Here is a 16,389-nt window from a genome sequence, read left to right as displayed (position 1 = left end):
AAATGTTCTGGAGTTAGTGGTGATTACAAAACCTTGTGAATATAATTTTAAAAACACTGAATTGTATACTTATAATAGTGAATTTTATATTATATGAGTTATATTGCAAGTTTTAAAACGTATAAAGTTGAAAATGTGAGACATAAAATATATAATCTTTCAGTGAGAACTATGATTTAACCCACATTATAGTTGAATAAATAAAATAGAACTAGTCTTAATTTTTTAAATGAGAAGTGACTGTTGTTTTGTTGGTCTTAAACTTTGAATTTGTTTAAGCAATATTTTATGTCCTGTATAGAAGATACATACAACATTTTAGTTAGAAGCTTTAGAAATGTTCTAAATGAGAATAATATTCATAGTACCACAAGTTTGATTCTTATAATTCCAGAGTCTGAATAATCAACTTAAATATATTACTGTGCTGGTTATTTACTTTCTATCCATTGTATGTTTTCTGAGTGCAGAATTAAATCGTACCAATGAAATACTACATTCATTGTATCATAGTACAAGGAGGGATCTACGAGAGCCTCTCATTTTACAGAGGAAGGAATTGAGGCTCAGAGAGATGAAATTACTTGCCCAAACTCACAGAACTAATTAGTTACTGTACAGTGAGAGCTTTCTTGACAGCATTTAAACTGTTGCTTCAAATCTTAGCATGCCAGAATGGTCTGATAATGATAACACCATTTTTTAGATTTCCCAGTAGACAGGGTATGACTGTAGGTTTAATTGTTGTTTCAATGTAGTGAAAAGTATAAATGTGTCAGGGTTGCTCTGAGAGAGCAAACGGAGATGAATATATGATGAGGAGCTTGGGACTGATGACCTAGAAAAATAGAACTCTTAAAATTTTACTTTCTTAAAGTGATATAACTTGAGGGTATCTCATTTTAGGAAGTCTGTGCTGCCTTTGAAGCTAAAGAAGAAACATATAAGAGTCTGATGCAGAAAGGCCAGCAGATGCTTGCAAGATGCCCAAAATCTGCAGAGACAAATATTGACCAAGACATAAATAACTTGAAAGAAAAATGGGAATCGGTGGAAACCAAACTCAATGAAAGGAAAGTATGTGCTTTGATTAATATAATAGAATCAGTGTTTTAGTTCTTTCATGTCTTGGACTTTGCCTTATTTCTGAGTAGAGCTATCAGGAGTAGAACTTTCAATGATTTACGTTTAAACATTTTTTGTATATATTTGGAGATTTCATGGGGTAGTTGAAAATAATATTCTGTTTTAACATGAGAACAGATTTAAAGGGGTGGGATATATTCAAAAATAGATAAATATATAGATCAAATGTTACTTAGTTATATTTTTAAATGTTAAGAACTACTCAAATTCTGGGTCATTGAATAATTAATTCTATTTTAATCTAATTAAACAAAAGACTATATATATAGGTGAGGGAGAGAGGGAAAGCAAGAGAGTCAGATGATTGTGTATATTCTTTTAAGTACTTGCATTTAAAAATTCATGAGAATGGATTAAAATGTATATTAAATTATGAATATGTTTTTGTTACTTTTTTAAAACCACAAAACTGACAATCTAAGAAATCTCAACATTGCATGAAAAAAACAATAGGCAAGAAATACAAGATTATATGCCATCACTGATGGAGCATAAAGTATGTATTTCATAATATTTTGAGTCCCCAAATTAATTGTATGAATGTCAACTTTTCTTTTTACAGATTATATTTAGTAATTGTGTTCTTTGGTTAATTTCCCAAAAACATGCTTTAGTGTATATTAATTTTTTTTTTAGTTACAGTGAGATGCTGCTTACTAGGCTTAAAGGGTTTTGGTTTGCCAGTATTTTAGCGAGGCCCATTACATTTATAAGATATTTAGTTAATATATTAATAGATATGCATAAATAAAGTGGGGATAGGAAAGGAATCTGCCAGAGAATATTTAAACTGAAACAAACAAAATAACCAAGGCCCTTAAACATCACATACTAAACAATCTGTCCTTGCAGACTAAACTGGAAGAGGCTCTCAACTTGGCAATGGAGTTCCACAATTCTCTCCAAGACTTCATCAACTGGCTTACTCAGGCTGAACAGACCCTAAATGTAGCTTCTCGGCCAAGTCTCATCTTGGACACAGTCTTATTTCAAATTGACGAACACAAGGTATGTAGTGAGTCAAATAGATAGGATTCTCTTTTCAGACACCAGGCTTTTTTTTTTTTTTTTTTTTGAGACTGAGTCTCACTCCTCTGTCGTCCAGGACTGTGGTGGTGTGATCTTGGCTTACTTCAACCTCTGCCTCCCAGTTCAAGCAATTCTTGTGCCTCAGCCTCCCCACAGGTAGCTGGGATTATAGGCGCCCACCAGCATGCCTGGCTAATTTTTGTATTTTTAGTAGAGATGGGGTTTCAGCATGTTTGCCAGGCTAATCTTGAACTCCTGACCTCAAGTGATCCACCCACCTCAGCCTCCAAAAGTGCTGATCACAGGCGTGAGCCACTGCACCCGGCTGACAGCAGGCCTTTTTAAAGTCAAAAGCATGCATTTGGTATTTCAAAAGCTTTCGTTTGTTCTTTAAAATAATTTCAGGTTTATGACACCAGAAGCATTTTTAAGATTGATCTGATTTTCATTTGTTTCTACTTATTTCCTTTTTTTCTGGGAAAGGTTTTTGCCAATGAAGTAAATTCTCATCGTGAGCAGATAATAGAGCTGGACAAAACTGGAACCCACCTAAAATATTTTAGTCAGAAACAAGATGTTGTTCTAATCAAGAATCTACTTATCAGTGTACAAAGTCGATGGGAAAAAGTGGTTCAACGGTTGGTAGAGAGAGGAAGATCTTTGGATGATGCAAGGAAGAGAGCCAAGCAGGTAATAACCCTTTAGAAAAATTCTCTGAACTTGTCAATAAACCACTTCTTGCTGTTGAAATATATGTTATGGGTGTACTTTTATCACAGGCTGTATTAGGCATAACAATCATGGCATGGTGCCATGGTGGTTCTTTCCTAAAAGGGCTGTGGCCTCAGTTTGGATGCTGACATCACTTTTTGACCTGGCAGCAATTTCAGCCCCTGGGGACTAATCTTAAGAAGACTGATTATAGCTTGACTTCATAGACAGGCTATTATCATTGAGGCCCAGAAAGAAGCTCAGAATTTTTTTTTATTGGGTTTGTTTTCTTTTTCTTTGTCCTTTTGACCTCCGTTCTCATAATCAGAGTGAGACATCATACTTCATTGTATTGCTACCTTTTGTTTAGTTCCTAAGCCAGACTTTCTTCACAAGCTATCAGTGCTGAGAGCCAGACATGTAGCCCTCCCGACAGCTTTCTGAAGGGGCATATTCTCTGTCTGAGTTGGTCGGCACTTCCCACCTCTTTGAACACTTGTTGACAGACCTTCATTTCTTCTCTAATATTTTGAGCAGATAATAGAGCTCCATCTCACTTTGAAATTAATTTTTTTGAATCTTTTGGGACCACTTTAAAATTTTAATCTAGAGGTTTTCACAAATTTCACAGAGAACTCTCCTCTCCTTACTCCCTTTACCTGTTGTTAACATTCCATTCTAGACTAAACACAAAGAGGTAAAGTTATGCATCTCTGTGTGTCTTTGTGCTCCATGGAAGAGAGAGGTGTATCTACCTTGCTTGACAAATATATATATTTTTAAATATTTGATTTTTACTAGAAATTTAGTGTAATATTGTAGGAGGATTTTACAATTACTTTTTGCCTCAGTCAGCTGCAATTTTCTAGCCTTAGTGTTGTACCCCATTGTTTTGAGGAGTTAGGCTCAATTGGGTGATGCAAAAAGATGTCACATGAGTCAAGTGTTTCAATGTTTAATGCTAACAGTACAAGTGTTTAAAGGCTTGAGAAATGACAAATTGCATTGTTATAGCGTTACACACCATAGACCCCATTTTGAATGGGAGGTGTGAAATGTTCAGTGTTACAAATGAGTCACTGGGATATACTCGATCTCTAATGTTTCTTTAAGACAGTATTAATTCTCAGCCTGACAGTTTTCTCTCCACATTATGTGGTGCAATAGCATGTGTAGTGCCGGAATTTCCTGAGTTATGAACATCAGTTTATAAATGTTTCTTGGATATCAGTAGCCAGTTGCTCATCTTTTCCCTCCTTTCTCGATTTAATCAATTTTATTTTCTCATTTTGTCTAATTAACTTTATAAATATTTGCTACTGTTTTTAGTGCAAATGTGTAGCATTTCCTCTATTTATATGGCTTAAAAATAGTTTTGAAAACAGAACCAGCCTCAGAACTTGTGCTTTTGTATCATTGACCTTACCATCCAACTGTTATAGCCTGTATTATTTGGAGTCAAACTACCTAACACCTTGACTAGCTGTTTCTACTATTTATTTCTTCTTATTCTAATATCTCAGTTTTTGGCTCAGATATTGATCATACTTCTCTGACTTTCACAATTCATGTGTCTATTCTAGTTTCCATTTTTCCATGTTTAAATTGATTAAAGTTGTGAGAGGGATATGAAGGTTTGTAATGAGATGATCTCCAGAGAGCCCTTACAGTTTTGTGAGTCTGTGTCCTTACTCTGCTCTTATTGTTAAATATCTTGTTGTTATTTCATTATTCATGGGCTTTGGTATACAATAAATTTTGATTACTAAATTTTTTGTTAGGTATCTGTTCACTTAAGCTTATTGTGACAAATAATTTATAACCAATTTCACAATTGTATCAGAAAATAGTACCTGCTGGTTCTTGATGACAAACAGAAAAGAAACTGTGCTCAAAATCAAATATATATAGTACCAGAATGTTTGCAAGGTTATAGATGCCAAAGAGAATAACATTGTGTTAGAACCCAAATATTGTGGCTGCTCAGTCATATAAAACCAATATGTGAGGCACAGGCATTGATTTGAGGATATTGATAGCAGCAATAAAGATGTTTAACTATCTTTGCATTAAATAGGAATGCAATGGCCTCTTTTTTGTTTTTGCTACTTTAAAAAATCAATTTACAAGCTTTATACTTACCCCTCCCCATTTTTGTTCCTCTTTCTTAACATAGGGATTAAATTCCCTAGAAGTAAACCCAGATCTGTCAACAGACAGCAGTAAACAACAGCAACAACAAAAATACAAAACATTTTCTGAGAGTTTATGTTAATTATTGAACAAGAAGAAAGTATAAGGAAGAAGTTCTTTCTGTAGCTTCCTAACTTTTTTCTAGGCTCTTTTAGAGCTGATATGTTGAATGAATTAAAACAAAGTGACAGTGGGGCACAGCCACAAATGCTAAGCATTATCAAGACTTTTTTTGTAATTTGCTGATGAAAGCATTACTTTTTTCTTCTTCAGTGGAAATTTTGAAATAATAATTTTCAGCATTTTCATCACTATTAATCTCTGTCTTAAAACTGTGCTAGATCTCAAGTATAATATGCTTGAAAAATTTTCAGACAAAGGTGTGAATTTCTTTCTAGTTCCATGAAGCTTGGAGTAAACTTATGGAGTGGCTAGAAGAGTCAGAAAAGTCTTTGGATTCTGAACTGGAAATTGCAAATGATCCAGACAAAATAAAAACACAACTTGCACAACATAAGGTGGGTCTATAATTAAGAAGAGCATATTGTCTCATTATATAGTTCAAGATCACTTTAAAATCCTTACTTCATCACGTGTTTATTCATCACTAAAGAAAAAATGTAGGTCCAGTGTGAACCTGTATTAAATTTAAAAGCTATTGCTCTTCATGTTGCTTATGTTGCAATATCTTTACTCTTCAGTGACCATTTCACTAATGATTCCCAGGTTAATTGTTAAAAAGAAGAACATACAAAATAAAAATGGAAATCCTCTACAATCTAAAACATATAAAGGATTTGTAGTGGTTTTAAACATTGGCATTTCAGTTTTTCATGATAGCTGTCTTTTCCTGTACTTTCTTTGACAGACAAAATAGCACCTTGAAGGTAATTCTGTAGTAAAAAGTAATAGATATTTTGCGGTATGGATTCTTTTAAACAATAGAGTGAGAAAAACTGGATGCCTGTACCTAAATTGTAAATTAATATTTTATTGTGTTTGTGCACGTATAAAATTCCACCCAACCTCAAAGGTACCCAAAGACATGTTTATATAGACTAGAAAAGCATGTAGAAACATTGTTTTTTAAAATATTTTCTACCTTTTCTATGCCTATCATATTTTATATCTTCCACATGACATTCAAAGAGCATTCCCTCCCACCCTCCCCAGCTCTTTTGAATTTGGATTTTTATGTAATTCTATTTATAAAGTGACCCCACCAGCCATCAGGATGAGGATGTGGATAAAAGGAGAGTGATTCTTGCAAAGGGTTTTACAATTTTAGGCATGTACATATAAATTATCGCTTGAAACGTAATTTTAAAAGGCTGGAAAAATTGGGGTGATATAAAATTTGTCATCATCAGGAGGAAATCCTGGCCATCATCTTCACATAGGTTGGCTGCTTCCATCAGTGGGTCTAACCTTAGGAGGTCATGATTAGAGGGATGGGAGGAAACATATTGAGCATCTGTTCCCTGGCCAGATGAGGGCTAATGAATGGCTTGCTCTGCTGGCACGCTTTGCCTGTGAGCTGCCACATTCAATATTGGGAGCACAGTGACAGTGAACAGCACCTTCCTTCCTTCCCCTCTGATGGCGAAATGAGAGCTTCCTTCTCAAAACAGAATGCTTTATTTGAACTTGAATGTGGATGTTGTATCGTGTAGTCTTATGAAAGTATATTACATATTAAAGTTAGAGAGTCCTATAAATAAGAATATCTACCTTTTTAAAGTCTCTATTTGGCAACAGTGACCTGTATTCAACCATAACATTTTTTGTATATCTGCTTTGTGAAGAAAATCTCTGTCAATACCATGATTCTATAACACTGGCATTCTGTTTAGAATAATATGAAAAAAAATTTATGGATAACTGTAGAAATAATGTGATTGTAATTGTGTTGTCTATTACTTAGAAATTTCCAGATGTAGTTGCCTATTACCCATGACAAATTAAATAATTTAGTCATATTAAAACACTTTAAAGTATGTAGCTTTTAAAGGCCGTAAAAACTTCTTAGGTAATTATAACCTTGAGATTATTTTAGAAAAGTGTACATTTGCATAGCATTTTACTATCTAGGGTAATTTTAATTTGCTACAAGGATTGAGAATCACTGTATTAATGTTTCCATTATATTTTGTGAGTTTGTAAGCTTCCCATTAAGTTGACCTTTCTTTGTTCTCATTCCTGCTATTGTATATTCAGTAGCAGTTATCTCATTCTTTCTACTCTTCCTATTGAATATTTATAAACATCTACTAGGTGTAAGATGATAATGAGAGGCCTACAAAGACAATGTCCCTGCTCTATAAAAGCTTATGATTGAGTTGTGTAGAAAGACTATACAGATGCTTCTCAACTTACGATGGGTTTTTATCCCCATAAACCCTCTTTAAGTTGAAAATACGGTAAATCAAAAATGCATTTAATACACCTAACATTAGCTTACAATAGGGATCATCTAACCCAAAACCTGTTTCTATAATAAAGTGTTGAATATCTTAGGTACTTTATTGAATAGGTGACTGAAGTATGGTTTCTACTGAATCCCTATGGCTTTCGTACCATGGTAAAGTCAAAAAATCCTAAGTCAAGTCATTATAAGTCAGGAAGCATCTATAATTCATCTCCATTTATTAGGGATGCCTCTGTTAATGCCTCTTACCTGTTTATTAGTCCCAAGAAGAAATTCACATTTTTTTCTTGTTAAATATTTAGGAGTTTCAGAAATCACTCGGAGCCAAGCATTCTGTCTACGACACCACCAACAGGACTGGACGTTCTCTGAAGGAGAAAACCTCCCTGGCTGATGACAACCTGAAACTGGATGACATGCTGAGTGAACTCAGAGACAAATGGGATACCATATGTGGAAAATCTGTGGAAAGGTAAAATGTTCTTTAAGACAGTTTGGTTACTCTGTAGACCTCTTTCAAATACACAGTAATGGTGCTTTGCGGGGACATTTCGGAAACCTTAAATATTTCCTTTGCCTGAGGAACTTCTGCTTGTCCTAAGTATCCCACACACATAGCACTTGCATTGAGAAGTCTTTGCTGTTCATTATTTTTAACTACTCATTACAATAAAAAGTGATATCATTGTCCAAGCTTCTGCCATCTCAGACTTGACTACACCCACTGCTTCTGACTCGTCTTCCCATGTCCACTTTTATCACTTCTTTGACTTAATTTCTACGTAACTACTGGATAGTCTTTTAAAAATGTAAATGGAATCTTGTCATTCCCCTCCTTCACACCCTTTGGTGACTTACTACTGGGCATGCATTGAAACACAGGCTTCTTAATGTGACGTGCAAGGTACCACTGATCTGGCTCCAGCATTTCTTTCCAACTCCATCTACCCCTTTCTGATCTCCCTCTTTCTCATTACATTTCCATGAAAACCCAAGACATATTTCAAAAATTTTAAGTATTTAATTGAGTACAATAGTAGTAGAGTTCAAATATATTGTACATGTTTCCAAATTTTCCCGTTGATCCTTAATCTTAATGATTTTTGTCAGTATCAAGATTAAATAGATTATATTCAGTTCTGGGGAACTCACAGTAAGTTTTTGTCATGTTAGTTTTGAAAAAATCTTAAATTCCTCAGCCACAACACGTTACATACCTTTTCCAGTGTTGTATGCATGGTTTTATTTACAAGATTTTTGAAAAGACAACAAAATAAAGTCCTGACAAACGGATCAATGAATGCTAGGGGTTTGAAGGCGGGGGCAGGGTGTGTCTATAAAGAGACAGCACAAGGAAGATTTTTGGGATGGTTGAACTATTCTGGATCTTGATTGTGGTGATGGTTACGTGAATCTATACATGTGTTAAAATGTATAGAAGTGTATACCAAAAAATGTCAAGTTTACTGCCTGATAATCTAAAACAAAATTTTAAAAATATTTAAACAGTTTAAAAGGCTTATTTTTATGAAGAAACATGAAGGGTCCATGGTTTCCAAAGGTGGGAATTTTCCTGGAACAGATGCCATGTATTTAAGGAATAAGAAAGAAAGTTTAGAAAAGTTTTGTCTTTTTCCTAAGAAGAGCAAAGAAACAACAATGAATACCAACATACTGCTCTTCCTCTTGAGTACCACTCAACCTTCATCAATTAATTTTAGATGTTCAGATATATGAGTGACGTTTTTTGTTGCAAGGATCAATTTTTCTACCTTTTTCCCTAGACAAAACAAATTGGAGGAAGCCCTGTTATTTTCTGGACAATTCACAGATGCCCTACAGGCTCTCATTGATTGGTTATATAGAGTTGAACCCCAGCTGGCAGAAGACCAGCCTGTTCATGGAGACATTGATTTGGTGATGAATCTGATCGATAATCACAAGGTATTGTTATCTGGGACATTTTATTTTATCTTGTTTGATTATTCTGAGTGTACAGGAAATGTAAACCATTTAAATTAGCCTTTTAAAATCAGAAGACTATAGATCATACTACATAACAGTCTTATTGTTGAAATATGTGTCCGTTTGAGCAGAACCTGGAAGCAAACTTTAAAAGTGATGGGGAAGTATTATTTAGTGTCAGTGAAATACTTTTGCTTTTAATTACCAGATCTAAAACCTTTTTAGAACTTGGAAAGTGATTTCATTCTCTGGTGCTTTAAAACAGATTTCAAGAATGTTTTACTATCTTTAGTTATGCACTTAAACAATTATGTAATAAAATTTAAAATCATTCATTCAGTGACCTGACACTAAGTCATTGCATAAGTATGTAGATTTATGACATGATCCATGGTGGTCATGACCAACTGCTTTTAAAAATACCGAACCAAAACTGTTTTAACCTTGCCCCTTGAATTATAGCAGTTTATGAGTCAGCAGCTTATGCTATAAAGGATTTGATTATTATTTACTTCGAGAAAACTGGCTTCCTTGAAATCTCCTGATATGCATGTAAAACTGTCATGTCATGTAAATCAAAGGTAATATTCAAGGTGTCCAACTAAGTGTAAGGTCCAAAATAATGACCAAATGATATAAAGCAACTTAGCCTTGGAAACAATATGAAGCATAGTACTAATGTAGAATAGTTGTATTGGAGTTGACTTTATATAAAAATATCTTACATCACTCTACTTAAATTCATCTTGTATTTCTTTTCTCTAGTATCTGAGTTCAGAAAACTTATTCCATTTATAATGTTCTCTTTATATTGGTTATGCTATTTTGATCTTACCATTCTTTTTAAAAGTCGTATTACATATTTATTTTCCCTTTTTTCTTTCTATTCTATCATTATACCCATAAGAGAGTTTGTTACACCTGAAAAGTGAAACAAACTAAATTAAAATAAAATAAAAGAATAAATAAAGAACATTGGTCAGGTCTACAAAAGTTAAAAATTTAAAAATCACATGGCTTTGCTTATATTGAAATAAATGTTGTGTGTATGGTTAATACAAACTTCTCTATTTCCTGGCATTTATTCAATGAGTAATGAATAGCGTAATGTTACTTTTTACATAAATGCCATTTCTGTAAACTCACTATCTAAATATTTACTATTCTAGGTAATTGCCAGATCTTTTATATATTAAAGGTCATCAAGAATGAATTAATCATTTAGCATTAGTAATACAACTGGAAGGCTCAAGAAGTTCAAGTATGCAAAAATGCTTTGGAAAGTCTTCTGAAAACTATTGGACTAGTCCTATCATAAATGGGATATTTAGATACTGTACCATTTGCATGTGTGCTTATTTGTGTGTGAATGTGTGTATTGGTGTATACGTGTGTGTTTGTGTCTTTCTGCAGGCACATCTCATTTTAACTGTTAGAGTTGAATCAGTCAAATAATCACTTTTGTGATAGGCTCACTTTTGTGAATGATCTGAGTATCAGAATAGAAACCTATAGATATGGCCAAATGGTAATATTCATTTATGATGATTTTTTTAAAAACACATTAATTTTATTGTGACAGAATATTGGTTATTAATGTTTGAAAGATCTAGTTGCATACACAGACTCTTGGATCAAAAATAAAGAGCTCTGGGCTCACTTCTTAGATCAGTCTGTGGCCAAAATAAATGAATTTAATTCCTGGCACATCCGTTTGTCAAAATTAGGCAGGAAAAAAAACAAAAAACAAAAAAGCAAACCCAGAAGCTTTTCCTCTAAGGTGAAAGACAAGGATTTCAGCCTCTAAAATTTGACATTATGAGTTAGTACCTAAGATATTATGAAAGACCAAGGAGTGTTATAGGAATAAAAGACCATCTGCCAACTTCCTATGGAATTCCCTGCCATTATCTCTAAGACATCCGTGGTACACACATCAAGATTGCTTAGTCCTCTGTTAGCTTCTTAGATACATCTCTTAGAGTAGTGCCAAAGCCAGCATCCACTTGACATTCACACTAGTGATTTGAGAGGAATTGGGACACCATATTAAAGAATCATTAAGAAAAGGAATTTGTTGCATTGTTTTATGAAATTGAAATAATGAAGGCTGGCTGCCATTATTTAAATCCAATATGTCATTTTAAAATAAGGTAATCTTATCTTGTTTTCTCATGAGAATGTGACAGGACTGAACAAATTTATACAGGACTGTTCTTGATGGTACTCAAATAGGAGCAGTGTGTCATTTATCTTCTGAAGATGCTGCCAGAAATATGGTTATTAAACTGTAGGTCTTAGATATCTTTACATGATGTTATGTGCACATATATATCTCAAACAGTATGTGTTGCTGTTTTGGTTTTGTAATTAAAATTAATTTTTCAAAATATGGTCTTCTTAGGCCTTCCAAAAAGAGTTGGGGAAGAGGACCAGCAGTGTGCAGGCCCTGAAGCGCTCAGCCCGAGAACTCATAGAAGGCAGTCGGGATGACTCCTCCTGGGTCAAGGTCCAGATGCAGGAATTAAGCACACGCTGGGAGACCGTGTGTGCACTTTCTATATCAAAGCAAACACGGTTAGAAGCAGCCCTGCGTCAGGTAAAAACCATGTAAATGAGAGCTGGGTGTAATGGGAAAAGTATTGAAACCTCAACAAGAACTATTCTAGTAAAAAATTGTGAGGCCCTCGTGTCTCAATCAGGACAGTCTGAAGAAGGAAATTATAATAGCAACATTGCCTTGATCCTTCTCCCACCCTCCCTCACGAATTTAAATTACTGCTAGAGGGAGGCATTCTAATCTTCACATAGAAGTGCTGCGTGAGTAATGTCTCAGCTTGGAAGTATGATGGACTGCCATTCATCTAAAATCAAGTTGTTAAAGTGGTAAATTTTTCTTCATATAGGCTTTTTAAAATATATTAAGTGTTTTCTTGTAAAATATGTGTATTGCTGTCTTCTTAATGGGAGTAATGAAGCAATTAAATTTAAAACTTTTTTTTTTCATCGAAGGGATGAATCCACTATACAGTTTTGTAAATTGTGCTAACAGGCATATTTGGGAATTTTGTTTGGGGTGTGTGTGTGTGTGTGTGTGTGTGTGTGTGTGTGTGTGTGTGAACTCTTAGGCAGAGGAATTCCACTCGGTGGTACATGCCCTCTTGGAGTGGCTGGCTGAGGCGGAGCAAACCCTGCGTTTCCATGGTGTCCTCCCAGATGATGAGGATGCTCTCCGGACTCTCATTGATCAGCATAAAGTGAGTAATATATAAATGCTATGTAAAGCTAAATTAGAAAATCAAAGCAGGGAAAATAGACTCGTGATTACAAATATCAACTGCATGAATATTTTCCTTCCTGAGAAATACTTAAACACCTGATACATTTGAGAGTGTACTTCTGTCCACATTGCTTACATATGTATGTCCCCATGCACCCACACACATGTATGTGTACCTGTCTTTTGATGTTTCCTTTTCAAGGAAGCATATTGACTTATCTAGGCTTTTTGGCTTTTGACCAAAATTGGTCAAGATTGTTGCAGTTATCATGTGGATTTCAAAAATAAAACCTCTTTAACGAGCAGTTTGGCATTTATAAAATTATACCCGTAGGATTGTAAATTAGTAATTTTGCCCTTTGTAAACAAGACACAGGTAATTTAATAACTCATCTTTAAATCTATTTTTAAGCCTCTGCTGCTTCTGTTTTTAATCAAGAGCCTTTTAAATCCTTTTTAGAAGAAACCTATAGTATACATTAAAAATTTTAAAAATGAATTTCATAAGCCAATATTCTATTGAATAACTAACCAAGTCTAAATCTGGCTATTGAGTTTTCAAATCAAGATCTTTCCTGCGGCAATGCATGAAACTTGCCAAAACCCTTCAGAGAGTAATCCAAATATCTCTTAACAGATGTTTTTTAACCTTTGACTCAAAAAGTCAAGAATTTGAAATGGTAATGCTCAATGTAGTGTTGATGTCAGCATTTCCTATTAACTTTAAAGGATCTTTTAAACACCAGTAAATAATTTTGTCTTTTGAGGTCAGGCTGGAAATACATCATTAATTCTAGTGTAGCATGGATTACATCATGTGTAGAGACTTGTTATGTTAATTAACACCCTCTATCAAAGATGGGTTGCTGAATCTATAGCGATGAAATATTGCCATGTCATTTAAAAAGTGGTACAAGCTTGCATAGCATTTTCTGGAAGAATGAAATGCTATATATTATATACACCGTTTAAATTTGAAGCTAGAATATAAGAAGAAGACAGTTACATCAAATGTATTATAAATTTTTGAGTCAGTTCAATATTTTGAAAATGTAGTTTATATTATATTACTGTGGGCTTACCATCAGCCAGCATTGAGTTCCATTAACATACTTAGGTTTGGGTCTCAGAGTAGCAATAAATATTTGCTGGACACCACTTAAAGCCCATTGTGCATATCTAACACCCTACAGAAAGGAGCCTATTTGTGGTATCACCACTTTCACACCAGGACCAGGAAACCTCCAGAAGGCACGTATCCAGAGCAGGGGTAGTGGTTTTTACAACAAATTATTTTTAAATAGCAGAAAATTACCTGTAATTTTATAAAACATTTCTTAATAATATTTTGCAGTAACACTATTCATTCTTTTCCATCTCCTCTGCTTCCCTTCATACATTCACCATTCACCAGTCAAAGAAAAACAGAATATTTAATTTCTTAACACCAGAACTAGAGACTTCTTAGTATATCCAGTTTCTAAAAATGGCAAGCTTTCCCACATGAGAACAAACCAGTAAGGTAAGGTTCAGACGAGGTTGGAAGGGCATAGAATTCAGTGGAATGTTGACAGTCCAGTCCACCAAATTCTAGGTATAACCTTGGCTCCTCTAGGTGTAGAAGTGATTGAAAGTACATTATTTGTATCAGCTGTTCTCCAGGGGAAACACAGATGTTAGATTAGCCTATTTTTTTCTCTTCCTTATAATGTTGGAGTTTTTAATTTTTTTCATTTAGGAGGATCCTGTATTGGGAAAATGATAATTTAAGTTATGATATTTAAAAAGTAGGTGTTATCAGAGTGTGCTGTCAATTTAACGTTGACTCCATTATAGTAAACTTGTAAATAAAAGGTCTAAAAAGCATTTATTCAGTAAATCACAACTCTTTTGAACCAACTACCGGGAACACAAAAATGAATAAAACACAGTCTTTTAATCTTGTGGACCGAACAGTCTAATATAGCAAAATGCCAGAGTAGGAGGTATGTCACAGAGCTGCTTCACAGAGGTTAAAGACAAAAGGCCACTTAAATTAGAATAAAACATATAAACATATCATATAAATTTAAATTCAGAGAGTACATGTACATGTTTGCTATATGAGTATATTGAGTAATAGTAGGGACTGGACTTGTTTTATACCAGTCATCCAAATGTTAAACACGGTACCCAATAGGTAATGTTTCAACTCTCAGGCCCCTGTGATCCTCCGTGCTTTTTGGAGTCTTCAGTGTCTATTATTTCCATCTTTATGTCCATGTGCGCCCATTGTTTGGCTCCCATTTATACATGAGAACGTGTGATATTTGATTTTCTGTTTGAGTTACTTCACTTAGGATAATGCCTTCCAGCTCCATGCATGTTGCTGCAAAGTACATGATTTCATTCTTTTTTATGGCTGCATAGTATTCCATGGTATATATGTACCACATTTTTTTTTAATCCAATCAACTGTTGATGGACACTTATATTGGTTCTATGACTTTGGTATTGTGAATAGTGCTGGAATGAACATATGAGTGCTGTTGTCTTTTTGATATAATGATTTCTTTTCCTTTGGGTAGATACCGAGTAGTGGAATTGCTGGGTCAAATGGTAGTTCTAATTTTAGTTTTTTGAAATATTTTCATACTGTTTTTCATAGGCATCGAACTAATTTATATTCCCACCAACAGTGTATAAGCACGCCCTTTTCTCAGCATCCACATCATTTGTTGTTTTTTCACTTTTTAGTAATAGTCATCCTGACTTGTGTAATATGATATCTCAGGGTGGCTTTAATTTGTGTATCTCTGATAATTAGTGATGTTGAGCATTTTTCATGTGTTTGTTGGCTGCTTGTATGCTTGTATTTCTTCTTTTGAGAAATGTCTGTTCATGTCTTTTTCCCAGTTTTCAATGGAGTTGTTTGTTGTTTTCTTGTTGAGTTGTTTGAGTTCCTTGCAGATTCTGGATATTAGTCTTTTTTTCAGAGGCATGATTTGCAAATATTTTCTCCCATTCTGTAGGTTAACTGTTTACTCTGTTGATTCTATCTTTTGTTGTGCAGAAGCTTTTTTATTTAATTAAGTCCCATTTGTCTATATTTGTTTTTGTCGCATTTGCTTTTGGGATCTTTGTCATAAATTCTTTGCCTAGGCCGATGTCCAGAAGAGTTTTTTTAGGTTTTCTTGTATAGTAAAACACCTATATTTCAAAGTGAACACCCCTGTTCACATAGTGTGAGTAGCATGGGCATCATCGATCTCTGCGGCCTCTGGCACTCATTGTATAATCAAGTAATCGCTCTTGGTGCAGGGGTCCAGAGAGACTGGGGTGTTTGCAGATCTCTAACATTCTATATGAGATTTTGGAAGCATGTCACATTTTTAAGGGCAAAGATTCTCATTTTGTAATCACATTTTCAGAGTTCTATGATCTGTCTTATCTATGGATATAGTTCTGATGGTAGAAAGTACAATTAAGTATGTGAGACATTTGTAAAACATTTATTTGAAAGATCATCCTTGAGGATGTCAAGGCTTTGTTCATTCCGCTTGCTGGCAGAGACTGGCTAGAACCGCCAGAACAGAGGAGAGTGGCTCTTACTGGCATTTTAAAGGGACAGTTCTCACATGGGCTGACCTGCTGTCAG

The 16,389-nt window shown here is 34.5% G+C and overlaps 1 protein-coding gene across 14 annotated transcripts in view; it reads left to right on the top strand.

The window, feature by feature from the left end:
- The window catches only part of DST (dystonin), a 494,203-nt gene that overhangs the window by 457,469 nt on the left and 20,345 nt on the right, over positions 1 to 16,389 (top strand). For all 14 annotated transcript variants that reach the window (XM_024929292.4, XM_063604922.1, XM_008954352.4 and 11 more), the window contains 8 exons: positions 907 to 1,077; positions 1,999 to 2,154; positions 2,659 to 2,865; positions 5,478 to 5,597; positions 7,810 to 7,979; positions 9,292 to 9,451; positions 11,877 to 12,071; positions 12,601 to 12,729. In XM_024929292.4, the coding sequence (XP_024785060.4) occupies positions 907 to 1,077; positions 1,999 to 2,154; positions 2,659 to 2,865; positions 5,478 to 5,597; positions 7,810 to 7,979; positions 9,292 to 9,451; positions 11,877 to 12,071; positions 12,601 to 12,729 (1,308 nt within the window). The remainder of the gene's footprint in view (positions 1 to 906; positions 1,078 to 1,998; positions 2,155 to 2,658; positions 2,866 to 5,477; positions 5,598 to 7,809; positions 7,980 to 9,291; positions 9,452 to 11,876; positions 12,072 to 12,600; positions 12,730 to 16,389) is intronic.

Source organism: Pan paniscus, chromosome 5, assembly GCF_029289425.2.
Source record: "Pan paniscus chromosome 5, NHGRI_mPanPan1-v2.0_pri, whole genome shotgun sequence".
In the NCBI taxonomy this organism is placed as follows: Eukaryota; Metazoa; Chordata; class Mammalia; order Primates; family Hominidae; genus Pan; species Pan paniscus.
Note: the sequence above shows the minus strand (reverse complement) of the source record. Positions and strands in the feature narration are given on the sequence as shown.